Here is a 20,888-nt window from a genome sequence, read left to right as displayed (position 1 = left end):
TTTGTAGAATCGACAATACGTTAGCCTTCTAAACCATGAAATAACTTACACAGACTACTTTAATTCAAAAGTAGATTTGCTATCCTCACTTTGTTATTTATTGTACTGAACATATTGATAAAAAGATAATATCTCACTCCTGAAGCAAATAATACATTATACGTTAACTTGTTAAAAAAATCTTGTTTTCCATTTTCCATACAATTTTGAACAAATTAAAAAAAAAAAATGACCACTTCTCACATCATCATCCTCTGGGCATCCACTAGAAAGCACTGACTGTCAAACACTTGATACTTGAATATTCACTTTCCAAAGAACACTGGATTGTGATTTTTCCAGCCCTTTTTCATGGATTATTAAAACTAATGCTTGTTAATGAAATATTTTGGGACATACACTTTAGAAGTCAATTGTTCTAAAAGATGTTAATTATAGCCTTATACACATATCTTTCTATTTCTTAGTAATCATACATTTCTATAACTTTTTACTTTTCCCATGTATGAAAGGAGGAAAGATAACAATTTAAGCCACTCCACATTTGTTCACCATGCCCTCTGCGCACAATGGGAGATAAAGTTTTATATGTAGCTCCCTATGCCTAAAGCCATGATTCGCAACTTTGGCTGCACCCTGGAATCAACTATTGAATTAGTATTTCTGGTGATGGGATTAGGGCATCAGTATTTAAAAAAAAAACTACACAGTATTTCTGATGTACAGTTACTACTGAGAACAGCTGGCTTTCAGAACGAAGTCCACGTGCAGCTTTTAGGGTTCAATCTGGCTCTGCTCTATCCTTAATTTTTTCTTATCTTACTGTTTTACTGCGCACCAGCCAATCAAATTCCCCTGGTTGTTATCTGAGAAACTGCTTTCTAAAGGATTACTTGCTGCCATAAAAGTCTTGAAGAATTAGGATGTTATCCACAGTAAAGAGCTTGGAAGGTAGTAAGCCGCAGACAGTAGCAGGGCAAAGAAACACACCATGAATGGTACTGCGTAAACTTAAAAAAAAAAAAAAAAGTTCCTAGAGTGAATTATAGCACATTTTTAGTACTTCAAACATTTTTATTCGTGTTTGTTCTTGAGGATGAAATTTCAAACATTTCCCACACACCAAATAAAAACACGAAATCTGGGCGGTGATAAAACCGAACAAATTCGCCCAAACCATGAGCCTTCTGAGATCCCTAGTACTAACCGCATAAATCCTCTGTCCTTTTCCACCTCTTACACTTTAGAAACAACGGTACGGAGTGAAAAACAGTAAAGAGCAAAGTGCAATTCCAAAATGCGACAGGAGCGGTGGTGGCGGCGGCGCTGGCTACAAAACAAGGGCGGAGGGAGCGGGAAAGCATACCTGGTTTTTGAAGTTAATCCTGCGAGCCCAGAGGCTGAAGAGAACAGGAACCGACCACTCGTTCGTATCCGTTCGTGGGATAAATATCGAGCGTCTCTCAGCCTTCGTCTCTATGCCGCCTCTGTAAGAATCCCTGATCCTGAACAATGCCGGTTCTACAAGTTGGGTGAACCGACTGCCTGTGCCTCAGCGGGAGCATCAGTGGCTGGGCCGGCGCCCAGGCGCGTGGGGTTCCCTTGACAACCGGACGTTCTTCCGGTCCCTAAGCCACGCCTCCTTGAACTTCTGAGTGTAGCGTTGGTGCTCTTGTTTACGGGATTGAAGACCTCCGGGGAACGTCAGAGGCACACCAAGTAGTATTAAAGGTGTGAAGACAGGTGGCGGGGTGAACGGCCGCCTTCTTGCGAAGAGAAGCGGTGTCCCAAATGGAGCATGATGGGAGTTGTAGGCATGCGCACAGCCTGCTGGGAAATGCTTGGCGTCGCGTTTGCTGCGTGCGCGTTTTTCCGCCCACGTCTTTCTCAGACTCTCAGGAAAACATCTGCAATTCCATCACGCTGGGGAGGGCGAGGAAGTACCTCTGCGTTTTTACCGGGCACGCGCAGAGCGTGGTGGCAACGGCCGAAGAACACAGCTGGCCACGCGTGCGCCAGTTTCCCCGCTGCCCTCCCACGGAGGCTTTCCGAGGTCTTACAGGTCACAGACCCTGGAGTCCTGAAAACTGTTACTGTGGGTAGGGAGTGGAGATAACACTGGTGTGAAAAGTCGGAAGCGTGACTTGGCAGAGGAAGTATGCCTGTACCCTGGCTTAGCTGTGTGATCGCCTAAAGAGATTTACACTAGCCATATCGGTGATGAGATTACTGTCCCCAGAATCAAATCCGTAGGTGGTCAGGAAGAGAATAGTCTGAATGCTCAACGTTAACTACCTTTTAAAAATTGCACTTTGATTTTATTGTAGCAGTGATACGCCAGTTGAAAATATTTAGATTTACTTATTTTTCCACATTTTTATAACCTCGCTTTCCAAGGGACAGACTACATTTGGAATAATCGTTCAACCTACCTAGCCTCACCCTTTCCACCACCCACACCAATAAGTGGTTTTCATGGATGAAACCCTCTTAAATTTTCATCTACAGTTTCCTTTTTGGCCAAGAGTATGGGACACCCCCCCCCACCTCCACCAAACAGACACACACTAGCTAGGGTTATGTTTTTACCACCCTGCCTGATCTTTGGCCTATTTTACCTATTAAGCGGACTAGGACGGTGAAAAGAGACTACAAGAATTATATAAAATTAATGAGGGGAGTGTTTATGTGGATGATTGTAGGGGGATGTTTTTGTTATGTTTCCAAATTTGTAACAGTGGTTGTTTTACAATGAAAAAGAGTATGGTTCTGGGTAAGTGACTCTTGAAAGTCTAAAACTAACAAAAACCCAATAGTTCTATATTCCAAAATGTTCACAATGTCCTTGAAAAAAATTGGGAGTATGGATATATTCTTCCTAACTGTGTGACCTTAGGCCATTTAACCCTTCTCCATGCTTTAGCTTCCTCACTTTCAAAAATACACTATCTCATTTGGTAGTTTTGAGGATTGAATAGATTTAAAAAGTATGTTGTTTGGCACATAGTAGGTGTTCAGTAAATAAGCTCCTGTTTTCCTTTATCCTGAAATTTTTATTATATGGATAGGGTTTGACCCAATTCCTAAATATTCTGGTTCATGGGGCACCTGGGTGGCTCGGTGGGTTAAGCCTCTGCCTTTGGCCCAGGTCATGATCCCGGGGTCCTGGGATCGAGCCCCGCGTCTGGCTCTTTGTTCAGCGGGGAGCCTGCTTCCCTTCCTCTCTCTCTGCCTGCCTCTCTGCCTACTTGTGATTTCTGTCTGTCAAATAAATGAATAAAATCTTAAAAAAAATATATATTCTGGTTCATTAACTTCTGACTTAAATCCATTTTCAGGGAAGTACTGATTTCTTTGTGTCAGGCATTTGTGATTCATTTTGATGAGACTTGGAAGCTAATTTCCTTGTAGCCTGAATATGACTTTTTTTTTTTCTTAGAGTTAAGTAGAAATCTTATGTTTCAGGAAATGTTGGTGTACAGACTTATTTTTTCCTGTTTGGAGTTGGTATTTTTCTGCTCTTAGGTTTTCTATTTTTGCTTAGTACAAAACATTTGGCGAAAATTAGAAATCTGATTGGGAGATTGGATTTCCAATTTTTCAGTAAATTTAGCCATATACATAATTCTTTGACAAAAAAATAGCTAAGTAAATTGTTATCTTAGATAAGTGTAGTTGATGTGATGGCTTATCATTAGAGATGAAATAGTTAAACCCACAGTGTACTCAATAACATAGAAAATGCTAGTTTTAAGAATATGTAAAAGTTTAAAAACAAATATTTCATATGGTTGAATCTGCGTTTTGGTACTTTGTGAACTGAAACTGCTTTTGAGTACTGAAAAGCTCAGCATAAAAATTATTCCACTTGATTTAATAAGTTAGTTTGGCTGTCTTCATTTTATTATAAGGGTGAGAAGCTTTAAAAATGGCATGTAATTTTCTGAGGCTACTTAAAATACTTGTATAAGAGAAGGAAATTTCAGGTATTTTATAACCAGCTTTAAGAAATGTAGTAGAAGAATTATAAAAGAGTTAAGTCTAAGATGATGACTACAACACTATTCTGATTAACTGAGGAACTTTTTATGTATTTTCTTACCAGCAGCTTTTAAAAGAATATAGAAAATCCCTGATTCATAATTTATTGCACATTTTTGGAATGAGTGCTGAGGCATAAAGCCATGAATAGTCGGACATTATGTATGTTTTTTGGTCATTTGCAATTTATGTACAGTATTACCTCTGCGATGAACAATTCATTTAAGCTCACAAAATAGTTTGTCAATATTAAATCACTACAAAAATGTGTATCCATTTATAGTGATTTATGTGATTTTTTGACTTGACACTAATGATGTTAATTATTTTGAAAAATTACAGCTATGATTTTGCATCCAGAATTATATATCTAAAGAGCATCTAGATTTAAGAGATTAAAAAATAAATTATATTTAATATTCATCAATACAACAGTACAAAAAAGTCACAGATTTAACCACCAGAACTGTTACTTTTATTTGCTAATAGATATTTTAATAAACAGGCTTACTCCATCTGTAAGACCCTGGTAATGCCTCTTAGGAAATCATAGAAAAATAAAATACAATAATTAGTAATTTGTACTTTGTACAAAAATCTTATTATGTTGTTCAGCAGGTAGTTTTGCTGAACACCATATTCTTTCAGCAAATAGATAGATGATGTATGTAATGCAATTAACCACAAACAATCCCTCATTGAGAGCTGAGCATTCTATAACACTATTACTTGTAAGCATGCCAGCACATGAAAATTTACATGGAACATTGTAATATTACAGTAGATTTTTATAAGATGAAAACAATACCACCTTGAAGTAAGTCTGGACTACTTCACTGCTATAGCAAAGTAGATAATAGGTAGGATTGCAGTTCAATTAACACCCTTTTACTGCGTTTCTCTCTCTCTAATCTTGTTTTACAACCAGAAAAGAGAACATAGTCTGTGTAAGGAACCTGAGTGGAAGGCATATATTGAAGCTCTAAATAGATACCAAAGAGAAACAGTAATAACAAAGAGAAAAAATACGGTGCTGTACTTCCTTATTCTCACAAATAGATCTTTTCCCCCTTTTATAAGAGGAGATGGGTACACTGCTAAATCCATAATTAGTGATAATTAACTTTATGACAGGTTACAGAGAGATACATTTTAAAAATCATATTCATACTTATAGGAAGGAGAAACGTTTTCAGCTGCAGTTTTTCATTAGTCAAATATTGCTCTATGAGAGATTAAATGCCTCAACCTAGACAGATGTTATCTAGGTATTTTATTTAAATGTACTATTAAGTATTAAACTTTTTAGGATTTGTGCTACAAAGTTTTATAACTATTTTATTTTGAATTCACTGCAACTGTCGACATCTACCATTTAATATTTGACATGGCCATTTAAATATTAAGTGTTTAATCAAATACATATTCATATGTACACATACATCTTTATATTTTTGTCTATGCTAAAACAGCAAAAGAATGGAGAGCAATCTTATTCCATTAATCACAATCTAATTTTACATCAAATCCATATGCACCTATACATTCAACACATTGAATTACATACATCCTATCCAGAAATAAAGATCCAAGCACAGTTAAGAGATCACATCCTTCCAATAGGATAGAGAGGGCACAATGAACAAAACAACCATATTGCCCATGTGTTTCTCCTAAATGACAGATGGTCCTGATGATTTTCATATGAAAACAAAACAAAACAAAAGTATTGTTTCACTAAATGATTAGAGCCTGTTTGCCTTTTTTTTTTTTAATTCATATGGGGGCTCAAAACTCTCCCAAAAAAGTATTTTAAGAAAACTGCCAGCTTGAGTATATAATACACATCTTTTGAGATCAAACTAATTTTAATTTTCATAGGTTTTGAATTAGAATAGCTACAAAATATTTCTGCCTTTTACTCTGTAATAGACAAAAATAAATAACAAAACATGAGATGTATGTATGGCATTGAGAAGTCCTCACTTAATCTCTACATTATGGAAAAGAGAACGCTAGAGTCCTCTGAAAGCAAAGAATTATTTCAGGTCCTTCAAATAAGATGTCTCAAAAATATTCAGTAAGAATGGCTTTAAAATATTTTATACATCTTTTCCCCCATGGTGTATTACATACACACAAATACCTGCTCACTGTGTTTATGTATATATGCACGTGTGTGTGTGTGTGTATACGTAGACATATATACATATACATACATATATACACATATATATGTATATATAGTTCACTTTTCCCCTTTCCAACTACTTATACCTCTCTTCCAATCTATACTCTTCCCATTCTGCATATTGACTTTTATGTCAATGGTAAATAGAATTACTCACATAGTAACATTCTTACCTTTCTACCACACATCTACCAACCTATCTGCAATTTTGTCTTCTCTCCGATTGCAGTTTTGTCTTCTATTGAAAACTAATCTCCCTACTTACACTATGAATCCTAACCCTTCTATCTCTCAGGATATTTTCTATTATTATATTTTCTCTTGCATAATCATAAGCAGTTTTCACCTTTCTACCAGATCATTCTCATTAGTATATAAATACACTCTAGCATCTTTTCTCTAAACACACCCACACCCACACACACAACCAAAAACCTCTCTTGACTCCATATCTCCCTCCAGCTACTGCCCCATTTCTTAGAGTAAAATTTATTGATAAAGTTGTTTATAGATATTGACTCCACCAGCTTTCCTACAATCTCTTAATCCACTTCAATCAGACTTTGACTACACTATTTCATAGAGACTGTCCTTGTCAAGGTCACCAATAACTGCCATGTGCCAAATCTGTGGCTACTTATAAACATTTAATCCAGATGACCAGTTGGATTTCTTTTTTCTCTACGTTACCTTATACTCCTTAGTGTCCCAGGTTGACTTCCAATTCTCCGTCTAATTTCCACAAATGGAAATGCCTTAGACCTCAATTGCAGCCCACTTCTCTACCTTATAGACTTTCCCCAGGTAATTTCAAAATTTTAAACATCATTTATATGTTAATGACTTCCAGATCTTGATGTCTATCCCTGATTGCTCCTTGGAACTCTTTTATATACATGTTCTCTCCATTTGAATATCTAACAGGCATCTCAGGCATTATGTAGCTAAAACCTCACTCTTGATTTTTCCCCTTCAAACCCGAATCTCCCCACTAGTGCTTAGTCTCTCACTCCCCAAATAATATAATTTATCTTTGATTTTTCTTCCTTTTTCAGACCTCAAACCCAATTCATTAGGAAGCCCTGGGTTCAAACATAGCCCAGTTTCCACTTCTATCTTTACTACTTCCACTTTAACAAAAGCCAACTTTCTTTTTCTGCTTAAACTATTGCCGTAGCCTCATAAATGTTCCTTCACTGCTCTCATTTTGCCTTCCTTCAGTTCTTCTGCCGTGTACTAAGCACACCATTCTCTCTACCTTCAAACACTCCAAACTCACACACATTAAATTGGTCTTTCTGCCTGGAATGTTCTTGCCTCCAATCTTCTCTTGACTGGTTCCTTCATGCTTTTCAGACAACAGTTTAAATGTCACATTCTCAGAGAAAATTTCTTTTACCATTTAATGTAAAAACCACAGTCATGCTATGTAACTTTATTGCTTTTAATTATCAACATAACATTTCTTTATTGTGTATCTCTACCACTGGAAGATCAATTCCATGAGGCAGGGGTTTTTGCTTATCTTCATCACTCTGTATTTTCACTGCTTAGAAACAGGACACTGATAGTGACAGTGTTTAACGAACATTAGTTATTGGAACAAATGAACTTATGGATAAATATACATAAAGTAAATCAGTATATGCTAATCTTAAAATTTAGGAATTATATAATTTTGGACCAGCAAACAGATAGAACTTCCTTTAATTTTTTTTTCTTTTGTTTTGTTATATCTGTTTCTCATAGTGTCAGACCTTTGACTGGAGAAATCATGCTCTGTTGTTATTTTTTATATTATACTATAGTTACCTAATTACTTTATTTAATGGTAGAGAGAAATTGTAAGTTGGGTAAAAGGAATGTTTTGCTTCCTCAAAGGGATTTTTGGAGACTCTGAAAGCAGTTTGTACAAAAATTGAATGGCCTTTCACTTTTGTTTGCGGTATCCCATCTGGTGAAATTTAAAAAACTGAATAAACAGTAAGTAGTGAAAATTAACTATAAAAATATATGTTCACTATTTTGAATACACAAAGTCCAATATAAGATTTTCTTTTTGTATATCATGAGAAACTAAGAGTTTGCCTTCTCCGGCAGACTTTATGAGACATCTGAACTGTATTAGATAAAAAAAATAAATAACTTCAGAAATAATAACTTCTAATCACTGTGTTTTGGCATTTGGCTTTAACTCTTTGAGAACTGGAAACTTATAAGCATTATGAGACTGAATGGAAATATAATATATAAACGGTTCTTTTTTTTAATACTTGTAACAACTGAAAAGAGAAGGCAATGTCCTTGAAAGAATATAAGCACTTTGACATCATATCATATAACATAAAGTTAATATGCAGATACCACATTTTAAACATTTGAAACTATGTAAAATTTATATAATTGCATAAAAGCATAAATTGATTTAAAAGACTACTCTTTTTTTTTTTTAATTTTTAATTTTTTCAGCATAACAGTATTCATTATTTTTGCACCAAAGACTACTCTTCTTTTAACTCAATTCTTTTTATCTCCATCTTATATAAACTTTTCACATTTAATAATATCAGAAGAAAAAACTTTTATTAATGAGAATGATTAGTCGATATGTATAAAATGTTTTGACTGTCCAATATTCAATGTATTTTTTGACAATTCTTTTTATATAGGTCTTAGAAATGAAAAGAATTAGTAATATGGAAATGTTAATAATTGTGATCATTTGGTTTATTAATACATTTTTTAAAAATAAATTTCTATTTTTGATATTTTGGCAAAATTTCTGATTTTATGTATCATTATATATTTTAACAAATATTAGTAGATTTATTTAAATTAGAGATTCCCATCTTCAAAATGCATTTTAGTTTCAAAATTACCAAAATAGAAGTATGACAAAACTTTTGATCACTCTTTTCTGATAGTTTTTTTTAATGTGGTAATTAATAATTTTAACAAAAAAAACCTTCTGTTTGTATTAGCCTTTTGTCTTTTCCTCAATTTTAATGGAAATTGGTCTGTTTCCAAGTTCTGCATTAATGCTCTGCCTCTGAGTTTTAAAAAATAAGGTTATTATAGAAGGTATAACTTAACCAACATTTTAAGAAACGTTAAGAAACTATTAAAATAAAAATTAAGCTGTCAAAATTTGTACTGAATATAAAATTAAACCCAAGTATGGTTTATAAAAAATATCCATAGATATTTATATCCTGAAGTTATTCAGATTTTCAAAGAAACAATCTAAGATGGGATGTGATTAAGAAAGGGATTAATAATGTATCAGAAATAAAGCACATATAGTAATCTTTAAAGTCAAATGTTACTCATTCATATTTGTTAGGACTGCTCAAATATTATGCCTTACCAAAAAAAATTTTAAAATGCTCCTATTTCACATTTTTTTCTCTTAGAGGCCTAAAAAAACCTCAAATTATATGAAAACTTGTAAGAAGATGGTTTTTTGCGTTGTATAGATATATTAATATAATTTTCTTTGAACGTGTATGATGTGGGAACATCACATTAAAGAAAATTAAGAACCTCAATGATAAACATTTATGCACATTAAACCTTATTTTTCAAGCAGTGCAGGAATTTAAAAAATCCCCAATCATTGTTTACTGTCATATTGTCTATGGAATTCAGTACTATTTTAAAGATAGTTTAAAGATATTGAAATAATAGCTTTAGATAAAATACCAATGAATATTCAAATGTTAGATTTAACAATGCTCACATCAATCACATGGACAGAAAAAATAGCTCATTCAGTTATAAATGTTAGCAAATGAGTAGCCATTGATTTTGTCATAGAGCTTCTAAAGATCACAATTTTAAGCAGATTTATTTCAAAGATAAAAATATGTGGCAGTAAGTAAAGCATGTACAAAGAAAAATTTTATTACAACTTAAATAATGATATTACTGGGTAAATAATTCTAAAGAGAGCAAAAGTTACTACTTTGCATGAGAAATGAGCTAACAGAATGAATTATATTCTAGCTTCTGAGTGAAGATGTGTTTAAATAAAAATTTAACAAAAGCAATTTCTAGCTAATGCATACATTTCATTCTACAAATTACTAAATGTAGAAGAGAGATTTAATTTATTATAAAGGCAATAGAAGAGGACATTTTAAATTAGGTAAAAATCTTGTAAGTGCATTGTTTACTCATCTTTCTGATTTAGTACTATTCATTCCATCTATCATGATTTCAAAAAGTTAAATGATATTTGGTTTTTCTAGAACACAGGCAAATGAAGACTGTTCTGAGGATGATGATCTATAAATGTGGCAAAACTCATAGAAATGTTTACATCGATATTGCTTGCATGTAAGCTCATATTTAAGTATGAAAACAAAGACATCTATCTTCAAAGTTAATAATGCCTAAATATAAATTTTGGATATATGAAAAATGAAGGCTCTTGTACCTTGAATTTTTCTTTATGATAATATATCATTTTGGAATAAAGACAGTTTTCGCTTCAATGAGGGCTAATGAGCTAGAGACTGGGCTAACTAAATAGGAATCCTGAAGTAGGTTGTTCTTCTTTTGTTATTTTGTAGAATACTCTAAAGTCATATCTCAGTTGCTCTGATTTATTATTTGAGTGGATAACTTATTATCTTAACCAAAAGTGAGTTTCTTATAACAAAATAGATATCCAGAGGTTAAAAATAATGGAAAAATATAGGTAAGCAAAGAGCTTTACTTGAGAGAAGATTTTTCACTGAGTTTGATACCTTTCTAATTTACAACTCCAGGAAATTGTGTTGTTAATCTGTACTTCATATTCTAATCAAAAGTAGGAACCACTTCTTTATATCACATTTAAGAACTATCTTTCATACTCATCTGTCATTTAGTTTTCCTGTAATGCCTTTGTTATTCTTAAAGATGAATTAGGTATGTCTAAAGAGAGTGGAATTCTTCCTTGAGATTTTCCCTCTTAAATGAAACAAATCAAAAGTTCTCTTAATGATATAGAGATCTGGTACTGTAGTTAACCAGCATGGTATGGAAACTCAAGTGAGAACCTTTCTTTGTTTTGTTTAGAAAGAAACTTCTTTCAGTGGGAAAGTGCAAAAATATAATATAATGGAAGTGATTTGGTATCACTAAGAGATACACAAAACTTTGTATTTGCCAGATTTTTTTTGAAAGATGAACTTCATATTCTTTTGGTAGTGCTTTGCTACCCTTAGTAAATGAAAAATTTTCTTCATATTATTTTTGTTTCATTTTTAAAATTCAGTAATTTTGAATCAACATTGATTCAAAGGTAGACTTTTAAATATATTCTAAAATCCTAAAAAAGCAAATGCCAACCAACCAATTTTTGCTTTGAATTAAAAGCAAAGAACCCAAGTTTTTTTTGTTTTTTTTTTTTTTAAGTAGGCTCCATGCCTAACATGGAGCCCAACATGGGATTTGAACTCACAACCCTGAGATCAAGACTTGAGCTGAGATCAAAAGTCGGACACTTGACCTACTGAGCCACCCAGGTGCCCCCCAAATCTTTCAATTAAGATGTAAACATCCTTTTTTTATACATTTATATAAACCCATCATTAACTTGAAATTCAAAGCTAATTATCAGAAGAAAGAGGATTAGAGTTATATTTTGATGACCTGTATCTTCGGATCTGTTGACCTTTTTACCCTGGAAGTGTTACATCCCATATAACATACAAGATTCATTTTTATCCTGTGAAATCTTTGAAATACCTGACTAATATTTTGTTTTTTAAGGAAACAATAAGAGGAAGTGGGCTTATTTATGCCTCTGCAACTTAAGATTTTTCCTTTCCTTTATTTCATCTAGTAATATGTTAGATCTAGGCATGAGTAATCATCTCTTTCTCTTGTTATATGTATCATGTTTGAAAGAATTTTATGCAACTATTGCAGGTTCATAATTACTATTATGTTTACTAACACCAGTGAATTGACCTGGGCAAGAAATGGTTCCAGAGTTGTTTTGAAAAAAGGCTAATGTTTCCTAACTGGAGGCAAATTTGAGGTAGTGAATCTATGCACGAACGGAAAAGTTTGCCCCTTGACAAGAAAAATCTGACTCCTAAAGAGAGATTGTCTTAAGAGAATTCTCCAAGTATGCTCCTCACTGCTAGAGGAAGTGGGGGGTGTTCTATAAGAATTTGAGGTGCAAAATAAATTTCGTCCCATAAAGATTGCAAACCCAGTTCACACTGGACAATACCTTATTAATTTATTTAATGTATTTTTATTCTATGGAAAGAGCTGGCCCTTAGTGACTTGGCAATCACAGGAAACATAGCAAATAGGCTCCAATCTCTAAGTTTTAAGCTTAAGAGTTATTTTGAAGGTAAGGACAGTATAGCCGAACTCATCTTTGCCATAAAAATCTTATGTGTGTAGGAGACACTTCACAGGTATTTGTTAAATTGAACTAAATAAAGTTTATACTGTCTTTACTGACCATTATAAAGGTTGAAAGTTGCTGAAATGTTAATCATAAAAACCAGAAGTTAGGTGATTCAGTGCCCGGTGTCCAAATAAGAGACTAATATCAATTTGACTCAGTGTATTCCTCTACCTTTTGGAGTCTTCATATAAAAAGCATCAGAATATTTTTGGATTGAACATGAAGTGATATGAGTCTTTTCTACTAAATGGAATCTTTAAGCTTGGAAAAGCTAAGCTGATGATATTAAAAGAAGTGATATATTTCCTTCTAGTCTCTGTTATATGTACATGTACACCAACTATAAACTGATAATAGTTTTTGATTCTTAAAATACAAATTTTTAAAAATTAATAATAAATTTCCTTACCTAAAGCTATAGAAAAGGATCTTCATTATCCATTTTGAAATTACTTTCCAAAGCACTTAATTCCCAGTTAATAAAAAGCCGGAGTTCATTCCTTTTCTGTGAGTGCCAATGCTCCTATTTATGTGGTGGGGCCTAAAATACTAATGTATGAGTTCTGCAACATTCCCTTCTTCCCTCCATCTTTGGCCTCTTCTAAAGGAGAGTGGTAAGATTTTTTTTTAGATTTTCTATGCTCTTTTGTCAGTAGGGATCAGGGTAGAATGATAGAAGCTGAGAAGGGAAACGAGATGGGATGGAGGAATAAAGAGAGAAAACCAGAGAGGGTGAGGAAGGAAGTTTTAGAAAATTTAATGAAGGAACAGAAAAACTAAACCTAATGTTGGTGAAAAATTTGGAATAAGAGAGTTAACTGAATGATTTATAAAGTAGAAATTCAGTAGGGAAAAGATATAAAAAAACTGATTTTTTAAGCAGTATGGTTAAGATTAATTCTTCACCACCTCTTCAGAAGAACTTTTGTAAAGACTTTGCTTTTCAAGAATTGAATTTGGATTTGTTTTCCCTTTGAGGACTACGATAGATCTTAGAACTGTAGTTAGAAGGCTGTTTAATTCAGGTGATAGCTGGATAGATTTTAAAGTATAATGCAGAGTACTCAGGTATACAAATCTTTTTTTTTTATTATGGCATGCATAACTTTTTATCAACAGCTATAAGATAACTCAGTGCAAAAGTGCTGTAATTTTTTTATTCTTGTTAAGCCAAGAGCTTTGCAATTTCTGATTGCTTTTTTAATGATTTACATACCTAATCTCTCTTCTTGATTGTGCATTGTTTTTACATATTTTTCCCAAATATGCCTTATACTATGGAATAATGAGTTGATTATAGACTGGAAAATGACCACCCAGGAAATAAAATGAAAATGGTTTCTTCAACTGTTTGATTTACAAAATCCAAAAAGCTCCTCAGTAGTATAGATTAGAAAATTTAAAATAAAGTAGGTACATGAATGTATATGCATATTGAAGTTATCAAAAATCATTACTGAAGGCTGTGATTTATGTAAGTTACTAATTTTCTTCCTAGAATTAAGGTCTATACTTAAGCATTTTAAACAGTGTTAATTACTAAATATGTGCACTAGTAAGTCTCAAAATATTTCACGTAAAATTTCCAAATAAATTTGGCAATTTAACTGTTAGTATATCTGGATCTTATAATATCCTTGGGATCAGGGGTCTGTGAATGGTAGGCAATTAAGAAATAGATACCTTTGTTTTTTTTAATGTTTCTGCTTAATCGTGCACAAATATTTCAACCATGTGCGCACACAACATCTCTGACCATGAGGAGGTTCAAAATTACATGTAAGATTATCATGTTTACAGTTCTGAAAAATATAAATGTAATTATAAAGAAATTTTAAAGAGCATTTGGGGTAAGGGACAAAGAGGAAAGGGAGTTTTATAATACTGTAGAAAGGTATTAGGGAAGAAAAAAAGAAATATAAATTAATCAGATATAGAAAAAGATCTCTATATTCGTTAAGAAAAAAATTCTTAACTGTGAACTTTAATCTTGCAAGTAGTGAATGCCCATCTCATAGAAGTTTAAATACTTTATAGAATTTATTTCAACAAAGTATACAGATGTTGCTGACAGAGTCCTATGGAAGACCATAATTATTCTATTCCTTATTTTTCTAAATACTTTTTTGTTGTATTATAAAAATAAATATATATGATTAATAAATTTAATCTGTTTTATATCTGTTCTTATTTAATATATATTTGAAGATAGGTAAATGTGGAAATTTTATATTTCCTCTACATGTAACCAGATTTGTGTAAATGTATCAAGCAAACTGCAGATAGTGTATGAGTGATGCGTGACCATGCACATGGTGGCTAGAAAACGTTGCTAGCTATTTCGGACACACTTACTTAAAAAGTGATGCATTTCTCACTTTTTTTCTTTTTTAGTATACTTTAAGGAATACTTTAAAGACTCTTCCTTCTAGCTTTATACAACTTTTTTTTTTTTTGAAATGAGAAAAAATTAAGCTGTGGTAGACAAAAGTCAGGAGATAAATCAGCAAAAGAATGTATGTGGAAGGCTCTAGTCTAATGGGACAATCAACAAACCTAAAAGAATAAAAGAAAGTGCGTCTCCTTTAATAGCAAGACAGCTGCTATTACCAAAAATGGTGATTTAGGTGGGAACTGGAGAAAGTGGGTTGGGCACCTTTACATCTTAACGAAAAACCGATTTATTAAATAAGCATCTTTAGACAGCCTGCTATTTTTAAAATCTCTCTCTCTCAACACATCTTCCCTACTCTTCCAAACTCAGCACAGGAGCCATTCTGTATTTTCACAGTCAACAGCTGATTTTACAATTGAACTCACTCATAAGGTAGCACTGTTTTGATAAACTGACTCAGCTTACTTCACTGAAAAATACATTTGCCTTTTTTTTGCAGCCTCTGAGACAATTATGACAACATACTCTAGCTGTGTTCACATTTTTATGTTATTGTGTTATGGGTCTAGGTTGACACACAATTTATATATGCTCATATGTTAGGTCTGTTCATATCCTCTTTGGAACATGCAGTGGCATACTTGTCTCTTGAAAGGTTTGGAAAACAGCTCAGCATATTCATGTAACTTATACTTTAGGAACAAAATATAAAAATTCTTAAACTTGCAAAATGCACCAATAGTAGGCAGGCAGCTAGATATGTTTATTTTGGGGACCACCATATAGCTATCATAAAACTGTGTTTAAACTAAATTAATTACTCTTTTTACATTGTCTAAGGTGATAATCTTAGATCTTTTATTCAAAGCAATTCTACTGAAAAAACTAATTTTCTCAGTGCTTTGATAACTGCTTTTGCAAACTTGTGAAGGTGAACCAAGGGAATAGACATGGTTTTATTTCATGCTTCACTCTATGAAATCCTTTCAAAAACTGGTCTCACTCTTAACCTTTTTGGGGTGATCTTCATAAGGTTGGAGAGAAATATACTATAGTTAGCAAAACTTAGAAGGGAAAAGCCTCTAAACTACCACTTACTATGAAATATGTAGGACACTATAAAGTCAATTAAAAAAAAATAAACAAACCCAGACTTAGAAGATTGAAAAGCACAGTATGTTTCTCCCTCTCCCTCTCTGATAATCTCCTCCTTAGTGCAGTCACACCTGACAAGAATTCACCAAATGACATCACTGGTTATTTCTGCCAATAATTCTAACATCAGGCATCAATAGTTAAAGAAATATAATACAAATAAATACACATACAAATAAATAACAATATGATCCATAGAGTTGAATATAATTATCTAAAAATATTCATGTCAGTTTGGAAGCTACTTGATCACAAAACATGAAAGAAATGTCAACTATTTCTTTTTCATCTACCATCAAACTCTAAATACATCATTAAGGAAGCCACACCTGGGCAAATTCCTTTGGGTAAAGTTCGTGAACACTTTCCAAATACTGTTGTACAAAGTTACACATCCATGCTGAGTTATTTACCATTGTGTAGTGATAATCTGAGGTGGGCCGGGGTTTTATTTGCAGATTATTCAGAGAGGAGCTATGAGGCATAATTTTAAAATCTAGGTTGGAAGCATAAACAAAAGGTACGTGCCCATAGTCTGAACAGGAGACTGCAGTTTATGAAGTGATGTTTGGAGAATCAGAAGAGAGGGTAGTAGAGAGGATATCTTTCATTTTAGAAATGCTGAGGCACAAAACACAAGTGCTTGTAGTACTTTCATACATGAAATCCTTTCTCCTGTATATGCATCATTTGTAAACGTAAGGTCTGTATACTGCTGACTATCCGTCTCTGGTGTCCAATGAGTAGGACTCCAATTCTTCTAATATCACTGTGAGAGAGAAAAAGATGTAGAGATGGGGGTGGGAGGGGAGGAGAGAGAATATGAATATTTAGATCTGGTAAGTACAAGGCAATAGGAAATGAAGATTTACATATGGTAAGTATGTTCCATGTCAGATTTGCTTATGAGTTTAACAAAAATTATATAGCTGGTAAAATGAGAGTTTAAGCAGAGATACAGGTGAACAGTTACATTTTTCTTCTCCCTGGTGTCAGATAATGTATCAGGTCTACCTCAAATTTAAGGATACAAAGGAAAATTTCACATTCAGTTACCAGCGTAATGTTCAGACATTCCATAGATCTAAAGGGAATACAATTTTTAAAAGATTTATGTATTTATTTTAGAGAGACAGAGAGAGAGGAGGGGCAGAGGGAGAGGGAGAGAATCTCAGGCACCCTGCTGAGTGCGGAGCCCACCATGGGGCTCGATCTCATGACCCTGAGATCATGACGTGAGCTGAAATCAAGAGCTGGATGCTTAACCAACCAAGCCACCCAGGTGCCCCAGTTAACACTGTTGAAAATTTTTATCATTATCTAAATTGTACAATTTAGATAATGATAAAAATTTTCAACAGTGTTAGCAAAATAATATATAGGGTAGAAGATATATTGTGGACTGTATCTGAGCCCTATGGTCATTAAATAATCTGAAAAAAATGTTCTTGTATTATGTTGAACTATATAAGTTGCCATTACTGTTTCAAACTAATGGCAATTTCGTATGATTCAACCAACTAGTTTTAGTATCTACCTCTTAAGCACATGTTTTACTGCACCCAGTCAAGGAATAAGAACATTTTACTGCACCCAGGCAAGGAATAATTTTTCAGACAATGGAAAAATGTCCAACTTGTATAATATAGATAAGGAGCTCTGAAATTACATGATGATAATGTACTACTGCAATTACTACATTTGATGAAGGTAATAGGAATTGATTATGCAAGATTAGTATATGTGAGTCATAAGTAATTTGCCTAGGTAAACTGTGCTGATGTAGTCTAGGATGTGAATGAGAGTAATATGCATTTCAGAAAGCATTTACAAATTTTTAAAATAGCTATTTGAATTAAACATATTCTTCCAAAGGAAAATAGTTAAAAGTGTAATGTCCAATTACCACTAGAATGATAATCAGAAATGGTGAGGAAAGATGTGGAAATGCCATACTAGCATTAGGAAATGTAGTTGAATCATGATGTTTTGATCTTGTATTTGAATTTGTAACACCTTGATTGGACTGCTAAGCATAATAATAAACCCAGGACCACTTACTCAATGCTCATTCTTGAAATTAGGTCAAAAGTCGTAAACCCTGCTGCCATGAAGTTATTTTTATATTGCCCCATCTTTATAGAATCCAGCCATTCACCAACTGTGACAAACAAAGGATATTCCGGAACTTCACCAGGGGATTCTGGCATTCTACAAGAAAACAAACAAACAAACAAAAAACCATGGAGACCATTTAAAAGTCAGAGACAGCAAAAAATACCCAAGTCCCTTTTTTTCCTTTTACAATATCCTTGCCTCTAATGTTTTCATACTCCATTAAAAAATAATCTCTAATTTTCCATTACATTCAAATCAGCCACTTTTATCTGGTCAGTTTCACTTATCACTTTGTCTTTTTCTGCTTTTTTGCTACTAACTAGGTTTTATACTAGATATAGCTTGAGAAAACCCACATCTTATGAACTGCTATTTACTTTTTCCTCTTGTATAAAATTGTGTTTTCAAACCTGAGGAATAGCCCAGTCCTCATCCCCAAAGGACAGTTAGTAGCCATAGGCTGTTTACTCTTATACTTTCTAACCTGTCACCAAATCCTTGCTCTTTTGCCTTTTTTACATTTGCTATGACAGTCCTTTCTCCTTTTCACAGTGAATTCATTGATCAAGCCTCCATTTATTGATTCTCAAACATTCAACAAGAATTTATTATTTATTAAAAAATAATCTCTGCCATTACAGAGCTCAGTGGCATGAATAAGATTTACAAATATTCAAGCCTAGAGTAAAACAGCCCAAAGCACAGATATAATATGGCACAAAACAAAGCAAAATCAATGCAAGTTTGGGTTAACAAGAAAAGGGAATCCAGCATTAATGGATCTTAACGTAAGTGAAACAGACATCTGTATTTTTGTTTCTAATATCTAATGCAAAGGGCATTGCAGTTGGGGATATTTTTGTAGGTTTTTTTTTTTTCTTTTTTGAGAGGCTGGGAGGCGGGGAAGGGGCAGAAGGGGAGAGAGAATCCTAAGCAGGCTCCACACGCAGCACAGAGCACGACATGGGACTCAATCTCCCAACCCTGAGATCATGACCTAAGGCAAAATCAAGAATCGGACACTTAACAAACTGAACTACAAACAGGAGTCCCATATTTTTGTACTTTTAATATAAAAATAATATAAAGGTATTATTTCGGGAAGGCTAGCAAATGTGTGTGTATTCATACATAAATATATCCATTATATATGTGTATATATACATATATACACAGAATAGTTTTATATAAGCTAAAGATAGAATAAGCATAGAAGTAACCTTAGAAACTATAGTAAATTAACTAAGAATTATATATTTAACTGATTCTGGCAATAAACTATATTATTCTCTTTCTAGAAATACATGAAAATTGTTAAAAATATTTTATATGGTTTTACAAAATACCTGGCAGTAAAAGTGCTTTTATAAGCATTTTAGTAGTCTTCTAGGGTAATATATACATCATTAAAAGTTATTAGGTCTAGGGTTTATATTAAATAGTAGAGCAGTAACCTTTTTTTGTGATGGTATTTGAGTTAAATCAGTATTTTATAAGTAATGAAAAATATTCCCATTAAAAGTTAGAAGGTTAATCCAAATTTCATTTACTTTGCTTTTAATTTTTTATAAAATTAAAGAAGGAAAGAATCCATGGGGACTTAACTAGATCCATAGTTTTAACATTCGTATTTGGAGTATTTTATTATAATCATATTTACCATTCATATATGAACTATTTCACTTTAACTAGAAACTGATAGTGTATGAACACTAGAATATGAATGACAGTATATGAACCACATGAAATAAGAAGAACCCCATTGTGAGACAGAATGGAGTATGCATGTTGTATAACTCTGGTATTGTTTTGTTAAAAATATATGAGAATGGGAGTTAGGCTATAAGGTTAGTGCATAAGGTAAAAATAAAAACCTCTAATAATCAAAATTACCCATAAAAATCCTTTAAATTACCCTTAAATCATCAGGCCCTGTACATTGTACAACTCTTGAAGACTCTGAAAGAGGTCACTTGGAATTTTTTAGGACAGAGTCCCCACTAAAGACCTCGAGTTCATTCTTTGGTTTTCCTTTGATTGTTATGTTGACTTCCCTTTTCCCAAACTGGGGTCTAGTTGAAGATGGGGATGAAGATGAAGAGAGATAATGAGGACAAAATAGGGGTTTTGCTTTTAACATAGAATTCAAATTTGCATAAATTAAATGCATGTATCTTGTGACTACATAGTGGTCCATATTGAGTCCGGTAATTCTTAACTGTCTGAGCCACCCAGGCACCCCAAGTCCGGTATTCTTAACAGTGACTTGTATCCTTTTTACTAGTACTCATTTCTGTTACTATATTTCCAATTTGGGAGGCTGATAAAAGCTACATGCTTTTTTTCTTATACAATAAATTGCAATGCTATTTTGATTGTGGGCCAATTCATTAAAATTAATATTGGAGTGATTGGGGCGCCTGGGTGGCTCAGTGGGTTAAAGCCTCTGCCTTCGGCTCAGGTCATGATTCCAGGGTCCTGGGATCGAGCCCCGCATCGGGCTCTCTGCTCGGCGGGGAGCCTGCTTCCTCCTCTCTCTCTGCCTGCCTCTCTGCCTACTTGTGATCTCTGTC

At 33.5% G+C, this 20,888-nt stretch overlaps 2 protein-coding genes and 1 long non-coding RNA gene across 5 annotated transcripts in view; all 3 read right to left on the bottom strand.

The window, feature by feature from the left end:
* The window catches only part of ARL6 (ADP ribosylation factor like GTPase 6), a 49,311-nt gene extending 47,537 nt beyond the window's left edge, over positions 1-1,774 (bottom strand). For all 3 annotated transcript variants that reach the window (XM_047722539.1, XM_047722546.1, XM_047722556.1), the window contains exon 1: positions 1,367-1,774. The gene's annotated coding sequence lies outside the window, so the exon portion shown is untranslated. The remainder of the gene's footprint in view (positions 1-1,366) is intronic.
* A 4,803-nt stretch (positions 1,775-6,577) lies between these two features.
* Positions 6,578-8,839, bottom strand: LOC125095955 (uncharacterized). The gene is made up of 2 exons (XR_007126016.1): positions 8,738-8,839; positions 6,578-8,670 (listed from the first exon to the last, which is right to left on the bottom strand). It is a non-coding gene; the product is annotated as an uncharacterized LOC125095955 (long non-coding RNA).
* A 243-nt stretch (positions 8,840-9,082) lies between these two features.
* The window catches only part of EPHA6 (EPH receptor A6), an 872,902-nt gene continuing 861,096 nt past the window's right edge, over positions 9,083-20,888 (bottom strand). Inside the window, 2 exon segments of the mRNA XM_047722523.1 lie at positions 9,083-16,966; positions 18,259-18,408. Of these exon segments, the coding sequence (XP_047578479.1) occupies positions 16,852-16,966; positions 18,259-18,408 (265 nt within the window). The 3' untranslated portion in view covers positions 9,083-16,851.

The sequence above is a fragment of the Lutra lutra genome, chromosome 1 (assembly GCF_902655055.1).
Source record: "Lutra lutra chromosome 1, mLutLut1.2, whole genome shotgun sequence".
In the NCBI taxonomy this organism is placed as follows: Eukaryota; Metazoa; Chordata; class Mammalia; order Carnivora; family Mustelidae; genus Lutra; species Lutra lutra.
The sequence above is the reverse complement of the archived record's forward strand: the minus strand, read 5'-3'. Positions and strand labels throughout refer to the sequence as shown.